The 17,204-nt window shown below is 41.6% G+C and overlaps 1 protein-coding gene across 3 annotated transcripts in view; it reads left to right on the top strand.

Moving 5' to 3' along the window:
- pax7a (paired box 7a) overlaps positions 1-14,382 on the top strand; it is a 50,010-nt gene extending 35,628 nt beyond the window's left edge. For all 3 annotated transcript variants that reach the window (XM_030776116.1, XM_030776117.1, XM_030776118.1), the window contains exons 8-9: positions 12,627-12,876; positions 14,267-14,382. In XM_030776116.1, coding sequence (XP_030631976.1) covers positions 12,627-12,876; positions 14,267-14,382 — 366 coding nt within the window. The remainder of the gene's footprint in view (positions 1-12,626; positions 12,877-14,266) is intronic.
- The last annotated feature ends 2,822 nt before the right edge of the window (positions 14,383-17,204 follow it).

Consider the following 17,204-nt stretch of genomic DNA (forward strand, 5'->3'; position numbering starts at 1 on the left):
ACACTGAAACATGTTTGGATATTAAAAACATCTCCTGTTTAGCGCTGTGGATTAGGGCAGCAGACTTTTGGCTAGAGAGGAGAGGTAATTCAATTTTTGGTGCCCTGTTTTATGGATATATTTTTAACGGATACGGAATTTGGCAATTCATAAAAATAGTTGTCGGGTTTTTTTTTTTCTCTTCATGTTGGTAGTCTACATCAGATGTTTTCTCTCTCTAGTGTGAGAGCATAAAATCAAAGATTGTTTAGGAAACAGCGGAAAACTGTTGAATTGTGGCTTATAACTTTTTTCTCAAACAATGGTCTGTTGTTTGTCTCGGGGCAGCTAATGTCTAGATGATGTTAGTGTGGTGAGTTTGACCTGCTTGTAATTGCATGCGTGTATGTGTACATCTATAAATGTCTGATAGAATCACATTGGTTGTGAATTTGGATGGTTTTCCACATTTATGTGAGTTATGGTTGATCCTATCACCCCTCAGTAGTTTTTGTTCAACTGTCAAACATCAAACATCCCTTTAACACCCCCAACTCCTCTTGGCCCTGTGGCAGAGGCAACCATGTGGCAGAGCCATCAGTTCTCATTGTAAGGAGATGAATGTGTTCTCTGACACCAGAGCTAGAGTTCAGAGCCAAACCAACTCTCTACACCACCCTCTCTGCCAGAGCCCTCGCATGAAACTCCGGCTCAAACTCATTACTTCACTGTTCACACAGATAAACTTACACACGCACACGCACGCACACACACACACACACACACACACACACACACATACACTACAGTGCATCTGTCCTTGTCAGTTACCTCTATCTTTCTTTAAATTGGTCATCATGTCTATTTACTGTTTCTCATATTTCTCATCTTCTGATTCAGCTCAGAAACACAGAACAAAAACGTTTAGGTTGTACGCCAAGATTCCGATACGACATCTCACTGTTCAAAGAAAAACAGGAAATTTGGAGTGAAAAAGCATAAAAAAAACCGAGTTGTTCTACTATCTAAATTCTACTCTCGGATTCTTGGCTTTTCCCCAGTTCCCTTTCTGTCTCTGCATCTGTGATATGGGAAGGAAAAAAAAATCGGTTCAAGTATAGCTTTTTCTGTTTCATATTCCCTCTTGAAGATGGAAGTAAATATCTTATATAGGGGCTTTTCAAACAACATCTGTTCGGCGGAGATATGCTTGGGTGTTTTTACTATTGAGCTATTTCTTCTTGTATCTGCTTTTGATAGGCTACCGGTTGCTGGTAAAGATTGACCAAATTTTGCGATTCCCTGTAAATGGGTTCTAGTGGCCAGGTGCCAGGTGGTAATGGAATCCCACAGTGCACCATGGCCTTGACAGGTGCTTGTGTCCCTTCCAATCCCATAACCACTCCAGACAGCTCACATTTTCTCATTACATCCAGTGGAAAAGCTATCCATGTACAGGCGGTAGTTGTTGTTGTTGTCGTTGCTAGTAACTTTGGCTGGACCAGGAGTGATGCTATGTAAGAATGGCATCCATTAAGCTGTGCTTGGCTGGGCTGGAGGTATGGGGAGATTTTTTTTTTTTTTATGTAGCACTGGGGAGTCTCATTTCATTTTGTGTCACAGCAGGTGTTGGATAGAGAAAAAGGCCAGCACTACAAGTGAAAGAATGGAGTAGAAACATAACATTGAAAACATGCTTTCCTTTCTGTCCTTCCCTGCAATTAAATGCTTTTCATTTTTATTTTTATTTTTTGCTTCTAATTTCAGAAACAAGACAAAATCTACAGTGGTATTTATTTTCCAAACAAGAGATTTGGAAAGTTATATGTTGTCTTGATGACCCTTTAAATATCCATACTGATATAGTTAATGCACTCAAACATCCTGTAATCAAGCAGAAAATTGGTAATTGATGTTATCTTGGAAAGATATGCACAAGTTTACTGTCTTGTAGAGGGGAACAAAAGGGAGGCCACATAGGGGCAAATACTCTAGTGTTGCTCAGCTGTGCCCAAGACAATGTCAGGTAATAGAAAACTCATGCTCACTATTAAGTCTCTCTAAATGGGTTTTTAAAACTCAGCTCTTGGGAAATATGTTCCTTGGCAAATGCTTAAGATGAATTCCTCTGTACTGCATGACAGGGACACCTGCTGGGAGACGGCAGAAAACAACTGCTCAAGAATGCTCTAGCACACAATGCTCATGTCTCTTTTACAGGGAAAATATTAAACAATTTTTTAAACAGTATTTTAAATAATGTTCAAACAATAACGTAGACAAACTTAATAGGTAATAAGGGCTATGTAAACAACTGTTTGCTATAGATTCATATACTTAGTTAATACTGATTAATTTAACGCCCTATATCTCACAGTAAGACGCTACAATGTATCACAGAACCAATGTTTGGCATTTTTAAAAAAACTATTATTATTTACTGAGAAAAGAAGATATGCGGAGAAAGCACTCGTCTATTCCAAACTAAAACATACATAAACATTTAAAATAAGCATTCATCAACATCAGGAAAAAAAGAAGAAAAAAAAAAAACTCTCTCAAGTTAGACAGAATTCTTAAGAGAGGCAGAGAGGGAGAGCGTACAGTAAGGCTGTAAAAGTGCAGTGGAATCAGTATAGCTAAGGGATGTCGCGTGGGGTTGTTGGGAGCGGGTTGGGCACCGGGGGATCAGAGGGAGAACGGCACTCACCCATGCTTCCCTTTGATCCCTTTCCCCAGGCCTGCCTGCCTGCCTGCACTGCACTGTGCCGCGCACTAACGCGCTAACACCAGCCTCGCGCTAACACCAGCCTCGCCAGCCACTCCTCACAACTGTCTGACAGAGATAAGGGAAGAGACTCAAACTGCTTCTCCCGAGTTCCATTAGCGGCGCAGCCCCCTTCTTTAAAACCAGATGAATTATATTTAAGAAGCCTATGCTAGCGTTGCCAAAAAAAAAAAAAAAAAAAGAGGAGAAAACGTACCAAACAATTTAGAACGTTGGCTTCCTTCGTCTTTCTCTCTCTCTCTCTCGCTCTCTCTCTCTCTCTCTCTCTCTGACTTTTGACAAGACATTATGCACCTGAATATCAATGAGCACAGGAGACGCATGTAGTCCCCACATTATTAACACTAGTACATTAAGCCCCTGACTGGGCAGATTGTCAGCTGGCAAGCTCTACTGACAACAAATCAAAGAGGATGAGCTTTAACACACATCTATGCCCTGTGCACTCCCAGAGCAAGAAGGGGAATAGATACTTATTAATTAGAACTGGTATTAAAACTGATACTGTTTATATTTGGCAATAATGGGGAAAAAAATCTGTAAGAAGCTTTTGAAAAGAAAAAAAAAATGTGGCACCTGCCAAGAAAATCAGCCCCCCAAATCGTACCCAGCAGCTAAAATGAGCAGTGCTGAGAAGTCTGTTTGGGTGCTGCTTGTGTAGGGTGCTACCGTTCTCCATAGAACTTTCATAACAAAAATAAGCATTTCCATGTCATATGTCTTCTCTCAGCTCTTCACCTTCTAGTGAGCTTGAATATACAGTATGTGAACTGTTAAAGTATCCATTATGCTTTGGTTTGTTCAAACAGTTCCGTAGCAGACACAGATTGCATTTGGTTACCGTGGAACTGAAAGACACAGACTTTGGTTCACTCACTGTAACAGCTGATTAACCAAATGATTTGGTGGAAACAGAGAAAGTTCCTTGTCTGGAGGAACACTGTCATTTCAGTTGTGATGTTCATGTTGAGTAAGGCTACCTGACAGACTTAAGTGTAGTTGGTTATAGCCAGACAGGCTAGTGTGAGGAATCTCATCTGCCTGTTGGACTCTCTGTGATGGATCCATGCCTGTCTGTATTCTTTAGCTTCAATCTCTCGTTCCCCCAGCACAGTGTCCAGCTGAGTCAAATGGAGAGTTACCTCCTCCCAAAGAAATGTGTTTGAGATACACTTCATTTCATTTTGCTTTTTTTTTTGCACCCCCCAACTGTTTTGTCTCTTTTTTTTGGGAAGCTATAGAGTGACTGCCTCTCTCTCTCTCTCTCTCTCTCTCTCTCTCTCCCTCTCCCTCTCTCTCCCTCTCTCTCTCTCTCTCTCTTTTCTCTCTATCTTTTTTGCTCCCCTGGAGAGGAAGCGCTTTTCCCGTCGCTCAGATGAAAGGCTATGGCGGACAATAAAAATGCTATTTAAATGCGAGGGTGTTTGTATGCGACTGAGAGATATTTCCTGCAGAAAGTGAGCTGCTGCATCCTGATAAATAACAAATATAAGGGAATGCGATTTACATTTATCTTGCAGAGGCAGCCAATATAAATTTCAGCAAATCCTAGAAGATGGGGATTTAAGTGGGAAACGACTGAGACCAATTCACAAGCTGTGTGTCCCACACAGTAGAAACGCCTATATACGATTGAGAATTGTATAGAAGTATAGGCACACACATTGATCGTATCTTGAATACCAATTACATTCCCCAAGCACTCTAAGAGAGACAGGAGTAGTTTTATTTCTGAGGACTAAGGCATTGTGTTTCCTAACACAGGGTCTCAGTTGAGTCCACTGCTTTTATTTGTCTTCTGCAAATCCTTCTTGCTATTATCATTCATATATTTTTAAATTCATCCATAATTGTAACTCCTTCTGCTATTACTAGTTGTAATTGTAATAGTTTCTCCTTGTATCCAAAAGAGTAGTGGCCTTAATAGTATAAGAAGTACTTCAGGAATAGTGTTAGCAACTTCTCCAGCAGTGTGAAAAAGGATCAGAAACTTTATGAAAGCAGCAGTGCTTGTGGTGGTTATGAAGCCAAAGACAGAGCTGTAAACTCCAAAAGGGCAGGTGAAGGGAACTGTGCTCGGTGTGACCCGGCTTTGGTGGTGCCCTAACAGCTGAGAGGTCAGAATGTCAGGGGGATGCGGAGGTCATTCTGTGCGGCAGACAGTGGTGAACCTGCCCTAGTAGACTGGTCCTTTTGGATGGTATCCTTCTGCATGTGCTTCCTGTTAGTTCCAGATGCCACTCTGACAGGTGCATGGATATGATTAATACCCCAGTGAGCTTTCTCTCTCTCTCTCTCTCACTCACTCTCTCTCTCTCTCTCTCTCTTTCCCCCCCCCTCATTTTCCCTCTCCCTCTTTCCTAAATCTATAAACACATATAGTCTAGCAGTGCTGTATTGCTGAAAACCTAAAATATCTTTCTCCTGTATCACATTTTTCTATGGAACGACTCTTTAAATAAGCAGCACAACTACAGAGGATAATTAAGTTCTCTGAGACTTCTAGTAAGTTAGAACCTCAAATGTTCTTACATGTTCCTCTTCAAGTTGAGCGTTGCACAAATTTTAACGTTCATATACATTTTGGCCCAAAGAGGGATATTTGTGGTGTTTTAGAAATGACTGAGGTGTGTAGAAGTGAATCTGTGTAAAAGTAAATGTTGTGAATGTGACAGATGTCATCTCTTCACAACCAAAATGTACTCAACTGCATTTTGCATGTGATGTTGCATTTCTGTCTTTTCTCCATCTTTCCCTTCACTCTCTCTCTTCTCTCTCTCTCTCTCTCTCTCTCTCTCTCTCTCTCTCTCTCTCTTTCTCTCTCTCTCTCTCTCTCTCTGTGTAAAATGAGACTGTGTGCTGGTACAGTCCCCAGCTGGCTGACTTGTGGAGCAGCTCTCCCCTCTCAGTCTCCAGCTGAGAGCTATTACACTATTTATTTACATGTAATTATCGCTATGAGGTGCAGATATTAACACTGTCAAGAACAATTTGACCTGACATTTTTCACTGGGGCTGTCCCCTGCTGTTTTTAGCAAACAACCCCCCCCCCCCCCCCCCCCCCACCCCTGCTCTCCCCATACTCCCCGATCTGCCGCGCTCTGCTCTGCTCCCCTCTTTCACACGCTTCCACAGCCACGGGCCCGCCACACTCTAACCACTCCAGTGGAATCATAAAATCTGCCGTTTAATTTGACTGAGGTGCCTGTGCAAAGTGAGGAGAGTTGCAGTGCGGGGAATAGGTTGTGGTTGCTTTGTGGATGCGTGTGTGTGTGTGTGTGTGTGTGTGTGTGTGTGTGATATAGAGAGGAGAGTTATTCTCTTGTTCCCAGTGGCTGAATCCATCCCATAGTCACTCAAGCATATCACTAGCAGAGAATAGAGGATTGCACCCCATGCGTTCTTCAATTGCAGCCCAATAGAAGGCATATTAACCTCTGGTTAGCGAGCAGCCTGTTAAGCTCTCTGCCAGTATTTAAAGGGGAGGGAGCACTTTTCCAGGCCGAACAGGCAGCTGTGCAATTTACTTACTGCTGTTGCAAAACGCTATGATAATAAACGTGAGGCTATGCTGAAACTCCAGTTCTGAAAGGTAGTTTGATATTCAAAAAACTAACATTGATTAATAATAGTAAATATTTACGTTCCTGATATGAGTGCAGATGTTCATGTGAGACTGAAGAGTGTCAGTGTGTATGTTGTATAAGGTGGTATGTCTGTGTATGGATGATGAGGAGTTTCATAGTGATGCCAAGGCAAGAGAAGCCTCATATGCAGTGTTTCATGGAGCTAGAGCTGCTGGTGAGGACTGACAGCTTGTTCTAATGCCCACTAATCATTCTCATCTGTGCCTGGCTTGTCAGTGCCCAGTTTCTGTCAGTGCCAATCAGATTCTTAATTGAACACAATTATCACGCCCTTGCTGCTTCCGCAGAACACTTCAAATGTCAGTTTCTCTCTCCCTTTCTCTCACTCTCTCTCTCTCTCTCTCTCTCTCTCTCTCTCTCTTCTTTACTCTCATATGCTCTCACTCCCTCTTCCTCTGCCAGTCTTGTTTCATCTTTTACTGTGTACTCCTCCACTTTTTCCTTTGCTCTTCATTTAGACACCCCCCACACATCTGTGTCTCTCTCTTACTGTTGCTCTCAATCTCGCTCACTCCCTCTCTTTTCACCTATCCTCTCTCTCTCTCTCTCTCTCTCTCTCTCTCTCTCTCTCTCTCTCTCTCTCTCTCTCTCTCTTTCTCTCTCTCTCTCTCTCTCTCTCTCTCTCTCTCTGTCTCTCTCTCTCTCTCTCATCTTTCTCTCTCTCTCTCCAAGGTTTCACATCCCTCCCTGCTGGCGGAAGCTACTTTTCACTTTTGATTAATGTGCTTTGGCCAATTAATGTGGTGACACACAGAAAGGCCCCAGTCATCTGCTGCCTGCCACCAGTCCTCCCAGCTGAGTGCGCCGAGCCCGTTAATTGCCCTGTGCTGCCTTCCACCGTGACCAAAACACTCTAATTGAATTTATGCAACCCCTGTTATTTTTAAATAGTCATTTTGTCTCCTCAGATGAGGGCTGCTTTTAGCACAGTGTGGTAGCGGGGGAGCGGCAGAGGTGTCTTCATTCTACTCTGCTCTTGTTCAGATCCAATCAACAGCTATTTGACAGAACCAATATATAAGAAGATTAGATTTTAAAGTTATTGATGTATAATGTAGTTATTTATGGATAAAAATATTTTTTAGTGGGTAATATTTTGGTAAAAAAAATTGAAGCGTATGCACACTTATATAGTCAAAATATAATCAATATTTGATACATTAAAAAAAAGGTGTTTTGACATTTCTTTTCGTATTTTACGACCAGATAAATGAAAACGACATGTATGCACAAAAAATGTCTTTGATCAGTATTTTTTTTTTTTAAAAAAAATTATATTTCCTGACTTCTACTTCCACTCTGGTTGCACATGACAATGACTGGCTAAAGATGGCGTTTATTCGCTGTAATCGTAATCATCCCCTCAGGACTGGCCTTTGGAATTTGTTGACCCACATTCGGCGCTGGGAAGGGAAATCTTTAGCAATTTCCAGCAGAGGCGAATATCTGGCGGGTAGATCTGTGAAGGTGTGAGATGGTGCTCTGCTGCTCTCAGATAACTTCCAGACATGGAGAGTGCTCATTCTCTCTCCTCATAGCCCTGCTGACCTTTGCCAAACTTAAAGGTAGCACTGCAGGGCATTGGGACTGGGGCGGTCTGGGAGATCCATTGGTGACGCAAGATTTAATCCACTCTGGGCCAGATTAGGAGTAGTGTTTGTTGAACAGAGCGTGCTGGTTAGGGGGCTGTGGAGGGAACAGAGGCCTATGCTATCTGCTCTGCAGGCAGGCTTACCCTAAGGCTCCTGTAGCATTACAGACGAGAGACCCCTCTCACTTTCCCCCTCAAACGCCATGCGCTCTCTCGCCTTTTCCAAGTGTCTCCTTCTATACTCAAACTCTCTCCTGATTATTTCTTCCCTTAGAACTGGATATTTTGCTTTACTTTTTGCTACTTTATCCAATTTAATAATTTGGCTGTGAAGACAAAGCAGTGTTGTCACCTTCTCTTGAGATGGCCACTTTTCTCATGCGGGTTTTCAAAGTGTATGGTAACAAAGTGCAAATCTAATTGTAGTTCTGTTCCTTTTCGTAAATTTATTGACAGCGTTTTGCAAAGCAAGTACAAAGCCACGTCAAATGTATTATGTTGCACCATTGTTCAGCTCCTCAAAGTTACAGCAGGTCTCTTTCAATAATAAGAATTTAATATATTCCGATTTATGACATAATGAAAAAAAATGTAAAATGAGTGCATTTATTTGTTGCAGTGCAGGCTTAATGTTCTCAGTTAGTAAATCTCCTCTTGAAATATTATGCCAGTCAGAATCCTTTTTGCTTTTCAGTTGTCAAACTATTTTCTGGAACTCAGCAAAGAGCGGAAAAACTCGTTCAACATTTAAGCAGACAAAAAAAATATAATTTGACTGTTAGGGAAATTAGGAGGATATGAAAGAGTCCTTTTTTGTGTTGCAAATGCACTATTTATTTATCTGAAAGGATGCACATTGTATCACATTACAGTTTTGCGTTTGTGTCGCCGCGGGCTTGTGGTCTCAGAAGTTGAGAGAATTAATTAGGTTTTTTTTTTTTTATTATTATTATTTATAAAGTAATTTATCTGTAGAGAGAAACAGGGAAAGCCCTGCAGCAGTGTCCTTTAAACACTAGGTCCTGCCTTCCATTATCTCTACTGCGCAGCTCACACAAAGTCAAACAACAAACGCAAAACAGCTACTGAAGACGGCGGATAGAGAGAATGAGTTACAGAGAGAATGTGAGAGACGAGAGAGGAAGGGAGAGTTTCTTAAAGGCCTCCTTGTTTGTAGGAGAGTTACTGGTCAAAGTGCTTGTGAGATTTATGCTCCTCTTGGGAGTTGTGTCTCTCAGTCAAGACAGGTATGAAGATTCTCTAAGCAGGAATGAACCTAGAATGATTCAAATTCAGCTAAACAGGATCAATGTTAGAATTATAGCAATAGGTTAAAAAAAAACAAAAAAAACAACAACAAATGGAGTGAAAGGTTAGCTGAATTTAACAGAAGCTGGAATTGAAAGTATTTTATTTTATGTAGCAGTTTGATGATTATGCTGTTTAATTCAATAAATGGCGTAATCAGCATGCTGTAGTTGTCTCAAAACAACTAAAGGCCAGGATGGTTAATTAAGATCGCTTTCTCTCCTTTCTCCCTCACCTTTGAGAAGGGAATGCATTCTTTTAGTTACAGTGTCCTTCAGAAATAGCGCCCAACTGCACACCTTCACCTTAAGAAACACACAAGCAATGCTTAGCAGCCACTGGCTCATGCCCAAGGTCCTTTAAATAAATAGTGGTTCAGAGGTATCTCTTGTGCTGATCTGGTGTGATTCTTAAAGAAGGGCACACTGCTATCACCCGCAGTAACCGTGCATAAATCAGCTATACTGTCAAATATCTATCAGCTCTTGAACTGTATTATCCATAAACAGTTGTGTTCAGCAGTGACCTGAGGAAGTTTCGAGGAAGTTGTTTTTTTCCGCGCAGTCCAGACGGAGATATTTTAGATTAAACTCAGCACCTATATCAGATTAAAAGCTGAGACGCTATTGATTTTTGTTTATTCGATTCTATTAATGTCTCTGGGTGGATGGATTTGTAATATAATCCTAGCTAAGCCTAAAGGTCTAATCTTTTCCCTGCAGCTAAAGTTCAGCAGTTACGCCTCTTTTTAGTCAAGGAATGTCAAGGTCAAAATCTTCTTGTTATCTTTTCCATAACACAGTGAATAGGACACGAGATTTAAGTTGCAATGAAATAGTTAAGATGGAGTTTTTCAAACATTAGTTCTGTTATGATGTATTTTCTGCCAAGTTGTTGTAAATCATAGTGTTACAGAAAGGTTACTAAGTCTCCAGCATCCAAAACCTTCTCGTTTTTCTCTTTGTATCTAAAATATTTCTCAGAAATGAAGACAACTCTAGGGATAAATACAGGAATTCTCACAACTCAAAACAATTCCACAGTGCATAATTTTACATGAACTTTAAAAAAAAAATGAAGAAAAATTGAGAATTCAAACTTAGTCTTTTTTTAGAAAAGCGGCAAAACTTGCCTCCTTTTAACTTTGAAAAGGAGGTCATATGCTGTCAAGGAGCGACCAGTAAAATCTGAGATTTATAATTAGAAGGGCTGATTGAGGAACAGGCACGATTGTCGGCCATTTAATTTAATGTGCAGGGAGAAAAAGGAAACGGTGTAATCAAGCTTCAATTAACTGATGACTAAATCTATCCCTACCCTCCAGCTGCTTTCTCTGGACCCCCGTCAAGCCAGCCTCCCGCAGGCAACCCACGCCTGCCCACCGCCGCAGCACCACAAGGACTACTTGTGCTCCTCCATTTCCTAATCCATTTTAATCAGGAGAAGTATGAATCTCCTGTCCATATGGGCACATCACATGTGTCCCGAATGAAGGGGTTATGAATCTCTGGCTTATATGGCGTTATGTCACATGTGCAATATCTGTGTGTGTGTGTGTGTGTGTGTGTGTGTGTGTGTGTGTGTGTGTGTATGTGGGGGTTTGAGCTTCATACTGATAGAATTAACATGAGGAACTCGCTAACCAGTTTTACGTCTCTGATGTGCTTCAAGTGCTTCATATTTCCTGGGAGACATTTGTAGAATATTAATCGTAATATGATTAATTTTTTCGCATGCATATGCAATCAGAGTACAAAGCCGGCTTGGATGTCGACTCTGGAGATCCATTTTGCCGTCGGCTATTTTGCACCATGGTGTCAGCATTGTGAACTATGTTAACACTCGCTTTGAGAAGGATTGTATGTCCATGTGTGCGTGTGTGCATATGTGTGTGTGTGTGTGTGTGTGTGTGTGTGTGTGTATGTGTGTGTGTGTGTGTGTGTATGTGTTGGTGTGTGTGTGTGTGTGTGTGTGTGTGTGTGTGTGTCTGTATGTGTGTATGTGTTAGTGTGGGTGTGTGTGTGTGTGTGTGTGTGTGTATGTGTGTGTGTGTGTGTTTAACTAGCTCCATGATGGGCTAATTGGTTCAGCAGCCGAAGGGCCAAAGGGCAGCGCACCGTATCGAGACGCAATGTGAACCTGATGTTTGGAAGGATGCTTTGTGTCGGCGATGGAGAAAGAGCATGTGTGGGGCATCCCTTTCCAGCCCCACACTCTTCCTCTCTCTCTCTCTTTTTCTCTCTGTCTTTCCAGGACCCTATCTCCCATGACTTAAGGCCACTCCCATAAAGTCCTGAAGTGTGCTCTGATGTATGATTTGTGTAAAGATTTACTATCTTGTTTATGGAATGGTCCTGCAGTGCACTATTGGGCCCAAAACACTTTTCCCTATTTCAGTGTTCCCCTCACCACGCATCTGGTATCACTCTACCTCCATAGTCAAACTCAAGTCAACATTCACATTATTTCTTTACCACTAGCATTACATGAGGACAGCATTTCTTTCGCTCAGAGCAAATTCTAGAGTGTCAAAAACATTTCTAATATTTTTTTTTTGTCATATTTATTGTTGCACCAAAGGTACTATAAAGCAAGTAACAGCAAAATATGTCAGAGTTAATCAGTGAAAATATGAAAAACGTATCCCAATTTAGAGTACATAGAACCTCTCACTTCTAAATAATTGTCTAACAGGACACATAAAATATTGAATAGGATGTGCTTATGTTGTCGGTGCCTACACGGGGCATTCTTGGCCTGCTTGGTGGGAATGGAGAAGCGCAGACTGGGATCTCAGAGGGTGTTTATTCTTTCCAAAATGATCATTATTCATGAGCGCTGGGCTGCAGGGAGGCCTGGGGGGCAGGAATTAAGTTCTCCCTCAGTGCTTGTTGTGCCGGAGGCCTCATTACGAGGAGGGGGCTATCTGGCACCGCTGCTATAGCCCAATAGACCTGGCCCTCTCCCTTTGTCTTTCTTGCCTTCTTCATCTTCCTTGGACCCATCTCTGATCCTGGCTTCCTCTCACTCACACAGTATACTCAGAGAACACAGAGAATGAGTGCATTTATGTGTTTTTTGGCCACTGAGTCAAATGACATCTCTCTGGAGAAGGAGGTTCACAAGGTTCCCGACTCCTGGCCAGGATCACATGCTGGAGGATGCTCTCGAGTTTCTGATTTAGCAACCCCCCCCCCACCCACCTACCCCCCTTTCCTTTCCTTTTTTGCTTAAGACATAAAACTCTAACCTTATTGCTTTAAACATGTCCTCTAACCTCCATCTCTCTTTCGCTTCTGTTGTGTTTCTCCAGGTGATGAGCATTCTAAGTAACCCCAGCGCTGTGCCAACCCAACCCCAGCACGACTTCTCCATCTCTCCCCTCCACAGCAGCCTGGAGTCGTCCAACCCCATCTCAGCCAGCTGCAGCCAACGCTCTGACCCCATCAAGAGCGTCGATAGTCTGGCCTCCTCGCAGTCCTACTGTCCCCCTACCTACAGTGCCACCAGCTACAGCGTTGACCCAGTCACTGCTGGATACCAGTATAGTCAGTACGGCCAGAGTGAGTGAAGGTTTCTTCTGTGTTTGGAGGGGCTTGTGTGTCTGTTTACTCAACACATGCAGTATGGTTGTTCCACAAACAGTATGTGCCAGTCAGTCTTAGTGTTAAAGCTTCTACAAGACTAATTGAATACATATTTCCTTGTCCTGCCAGGTTAACCTCAATATTCTGGTCTGAACAATGTAGGGCAGTTGTCTTAGAAGCATTTGTAAAGAAAATGGCAGGGCTGTACAGATTAACACACATACTAAAATTAAGAAAAACAAACAAACAAAAAATAGTTCCTCTGATTTTTTTTTCAACATTTTTTGTGGCACAGACCTACAGTCTGAGACCTTTATCATCAGATTATAAGAGAAAGTTCAAATACTTAATCTCCCTGGAAATGACTTCACAAATGTCAGAGTGAAAGGCTGCATGTAAAAGGACTTGTGCTAGTGATGTAGTAGAATTGGGTTTTAGGGAGTCCGATACCCACATCCCAGGGCGCCCTTCACCTCCAGCCCAGGGGCCGTCAGAGCAGACACATGCTCCTGATAAAGAGCCCCCCGATGGCCCTCAGGTGCTTGGTTAGTCACACCACACACTGCTCGGCTGGGAATGGGCAGAGGGCCACTTCAAAGACAAGCCCACACCCTGAGGCTCTGAATGTCCTCTCGGCCACCTCTTTCTCTTTCATATAAGCACACATACACAGGCACACACACACACACACACACACACACAAACACCACCCCCCCACACACACACACAGACGCACACACTATCTCTCACACAAATACTGCCTTAGGCCAGGGAAGGGATAGATTGATTGAATTACCATAATCAGAGGCTGATGTTGTCACAAAGGCAAAACTGAGGTACTTTAAGTGCCTCAGTGTCTATCTGCATGTTTGTATGTAACATCTGTATCTGCATTTGCAAGGGAAGTGGGGCTATTGTTAAACCTAGCTAAAGGTGGTCAGAGGCTTGCTGAGGCAAAGAGATGAGCACATGTCAGGTTAATTAGCAGTTAGATTGAGCAGTGTGACTGCTTAATGAATGGGAGATGAGTAAGAGAGGAGAAGCGAGTGGATAGTTCGGATGGAAATGAAGAGGGACGAGAAGACTGCAAAGCATGAAATCTGAGATGCCAAGAGTAATAAAGAGTGGCACTCACACACACACACACACACACACACACACACACACTGGGACCAGTCTGAGTGACACCCTGCTGACAACCTGAGGTGGCACAGTATTTTGCACACTGCCAGTTATGTTCTCATGTCAGTCTAGTGACTTAAGCCAGATATTCCTTAATGTTCATCAGTGTTTTACTTTGTAATAACATTCAAAAACCATACATTTGCTCTTTTGATGAACGTGTTGTGTTTTTGTGTGTGTGCAGCTGCGGTCGACTACCTGGCTAAGAATGTTGGCCTCTCCACTCAGAGGAGGATGAAGCTGGGAGACCATTCTGCTGTGCTGGGACTACTGCAGGTGGAGACTGGACAAGCTTATTGAAATCAACGAGATGGCTGGCATGTCCTCTCCTAGTCTATCTCTTCGTCTCTGAAATACAGAGACACACACCAACTGACACACACTCACACACCCACCCACACACACACACACACACACACACACACGCACACGCACACTCACACACACACACACAGGTTATAATTATTAATTCTGAACACAGCTGTCATTCTTGTAGCAGCCACCAGAAGGCTGCCCCTCCACTGTCCCTCGGCCCATGGAGAGGACCACAGTGATACTGACAGTAACTCCACTGACTGCTGTTTGAGCAGATGTCCAGAGTTAGGGATGCAGCCCAGCACACATACAGTGCCATTCCCAGTGTTTTTTCCTCTTTGCTGTTTATAGTTGTTTATGGATCTAATGTCATAAAATTGAATTGAATATTGAATTGAATATTTCTCTTGTTTTCCTTTTTTTAATTGATATTGTTATTATATCATAGTTGTTGGAATTATGATCTATCGTTTATTATTCCACCCATAGCACTCTTTTTTTTTTTTAAATCCTCTTCCCATTGTTCTACCAGATTTAGGCGTGAAATGCTAGCAGGAAGCCTCAGTGTGTGTGTGTTTATGTGTGTGTGTGCGCGTGCGTGCGTGCGTGTGTGCGTGTGTGTGTGTGTGTTGTAGTGTGGCTTGAGATTTAGGGAATATACTATTCCTCCACCTGCTCCCTGAGTGATATGACCTTTTTGCTTTCATATTTTACTTGACATTCCTAAAGAACTTGGTCACTCTGTGGGAAGTCTGGCTGAGAGCATTCTGTTGGGAATTAACAGCTGTTTCGACAGCCAAATGGTTTTCTCCCCTCTTAGACCCCCAAACCCACCCTCTACTCTCTTTCTGTCCATGGAGAGAAGGTCATTATTTAAGAAAACAGGAATGGGACATTTGTTGCAGTTTGTTTTATGGTGCAAGTCTTACAAAGGAGGACCAATGCTAAATTCTTCCAATTCGTTGTGGACTTCTATAGTCTTCTAAGTATAAAGTATAATACTAAGTGAAAAATATGTCATCAGGCACTCATACTTTGACCACCGCAGAGTGATGTGAGGTCTTTTAAAACCTTATTGAAAACATTTCCAAAAGGCACATGTTGCTCAACTCAAGTATGCTTTTTAGAACATTCCTCACACAATTCCAGACAGAAGGCATTTTCTGTCTGTCCAGTATAAGATTAGAACACTTCAACTTGTGGCATTCACATTAACATTCACATCCTTCTTTCTTTCTTTCTTACTTTCTTTCTTTCTTTCTTTCCCTTTCTCACTCTTTCTCCTCGTTTTCTGTCCTCACCTCTTTTCCAATGATCATATTAAAACCAAAACTTCCAGGGCCCCTATAATCTTCAGCGATTTCATTTCTTCATAGATATGTACAAATACCCTTTTTTAAAATGTAGTGATTTTAAAATTTGTGTAGCATTCATAGTAGTCATTTGACACATTTTTAGTCATCTATACATGGAATTGTACAGTAGACCAAGCAGATTGTTTATTGTTTGTTTATAAAGAATATGTTTTATACTAAAACAAAAATTTGTCCAGTAGTAGATAAAGCAAGGGATTTGCGTCTGTCTTATAATGTATTTTTGTGTTACCTTTACTGGCCTCTTTCCTTTGATTTTGATTGTTATGTATCATTTCCAATAGAACTCAGAGTGTAATATCTTATCTGTATTATCTCAAATCTCCTGTGAGGAAATGCTTTTAAAAAATACCAGTTAACTAAAAATGTGAAACATATTTTTACAAGACCTACACTCAATAGAGACCAGGTCACAATTTTGGATGCTCAACCTAATGACAAGAGTTGCAGATTTACAAATGTTGGACCTTGGACTTTGAACAAACCTGTGGATGGAGATCATTTGTATTATTAAAAACTGCCCACCAAGAAACATTGCCTCAGATGAAAAAAAAAAAACAAAACAAAACAAAAAAAACAAAAAAGAAAAAGCGCAACACTCTGAATGACTGAAAGTTTGTTTCAGACAGAAACAGAGAGTGTTGTCTTTAACCAACGGGACAGTGAGGGAACAAAATGATGCCTGGTGCAGTGTAGCCGCTCTTACCGAAGAACACTATCACGTAAAAAGCACCTTATCTTCAGGAAATGTCTTTGTAAAGCTCTTTCTGGCTGCGGTGACTCAAACCTGATCTACGTTCAGCTCTCCCAATGACCTGTGTTTGTGTATATTTTATGAAATAAAGAAGCAAAAAGGAATTAAAGAAAAAAGAATCACCTCTAGTATACAAAATCCATGTCTTAACACATGCGTTAATCAACATTTGGATATTGAAAGCATATGAGCCCTCTGACCCCCGCCCACCAAGCCCTTGACCCTACACTGTTCACTTGCTTTTGGCATTTGTGTTATGCTTTTTTATGTTTCCGTTCTACATGTGTGTCTGTTGCCATGGTATAATTTATTCTGCTGTATGAAGTATTAGCATAGTGGGAACTTGTATTGGTACTTACTACCTTCAGCCTGTTGGTGTCTTTACTGTAACACTGGCGTAACTGTTATCAATTAAAGCTCTTAAACAGATCTACAGCAAGTACCTCTTCATTTTTTTCAAGCAAATAATCTTTCTCTGTCTCTCTCTCTCTCTCTCTCTCTGTCTCTCTCTCTTTCTCTCTGTTTGCTATGTTCATTCATTAAAATGTATTTTTTTAATGATGAAGTAATAACCATTCAATATTTGTTGATTATTTTAAAAGAGCTTTTAATTTGACTCAGTCATTTCCATATTCTTATGAGTGTAATTTCGATGCTGCTGACAAAAAAAGAAAAATGAT

This window comes from Chanos chanos, chromosome 6, assembly GCF_902362185.1.
Source record: "Chanos chanos chromosome 6, fChaCha1.1, whole genome shotgun sequence".
Classification (NCBI taxonomy): Eukaryota; Metazoa; Chordata; class Actinopteri; order Gonorynchiformes; family Chanidae; genus Chanos; species Chanos chanos.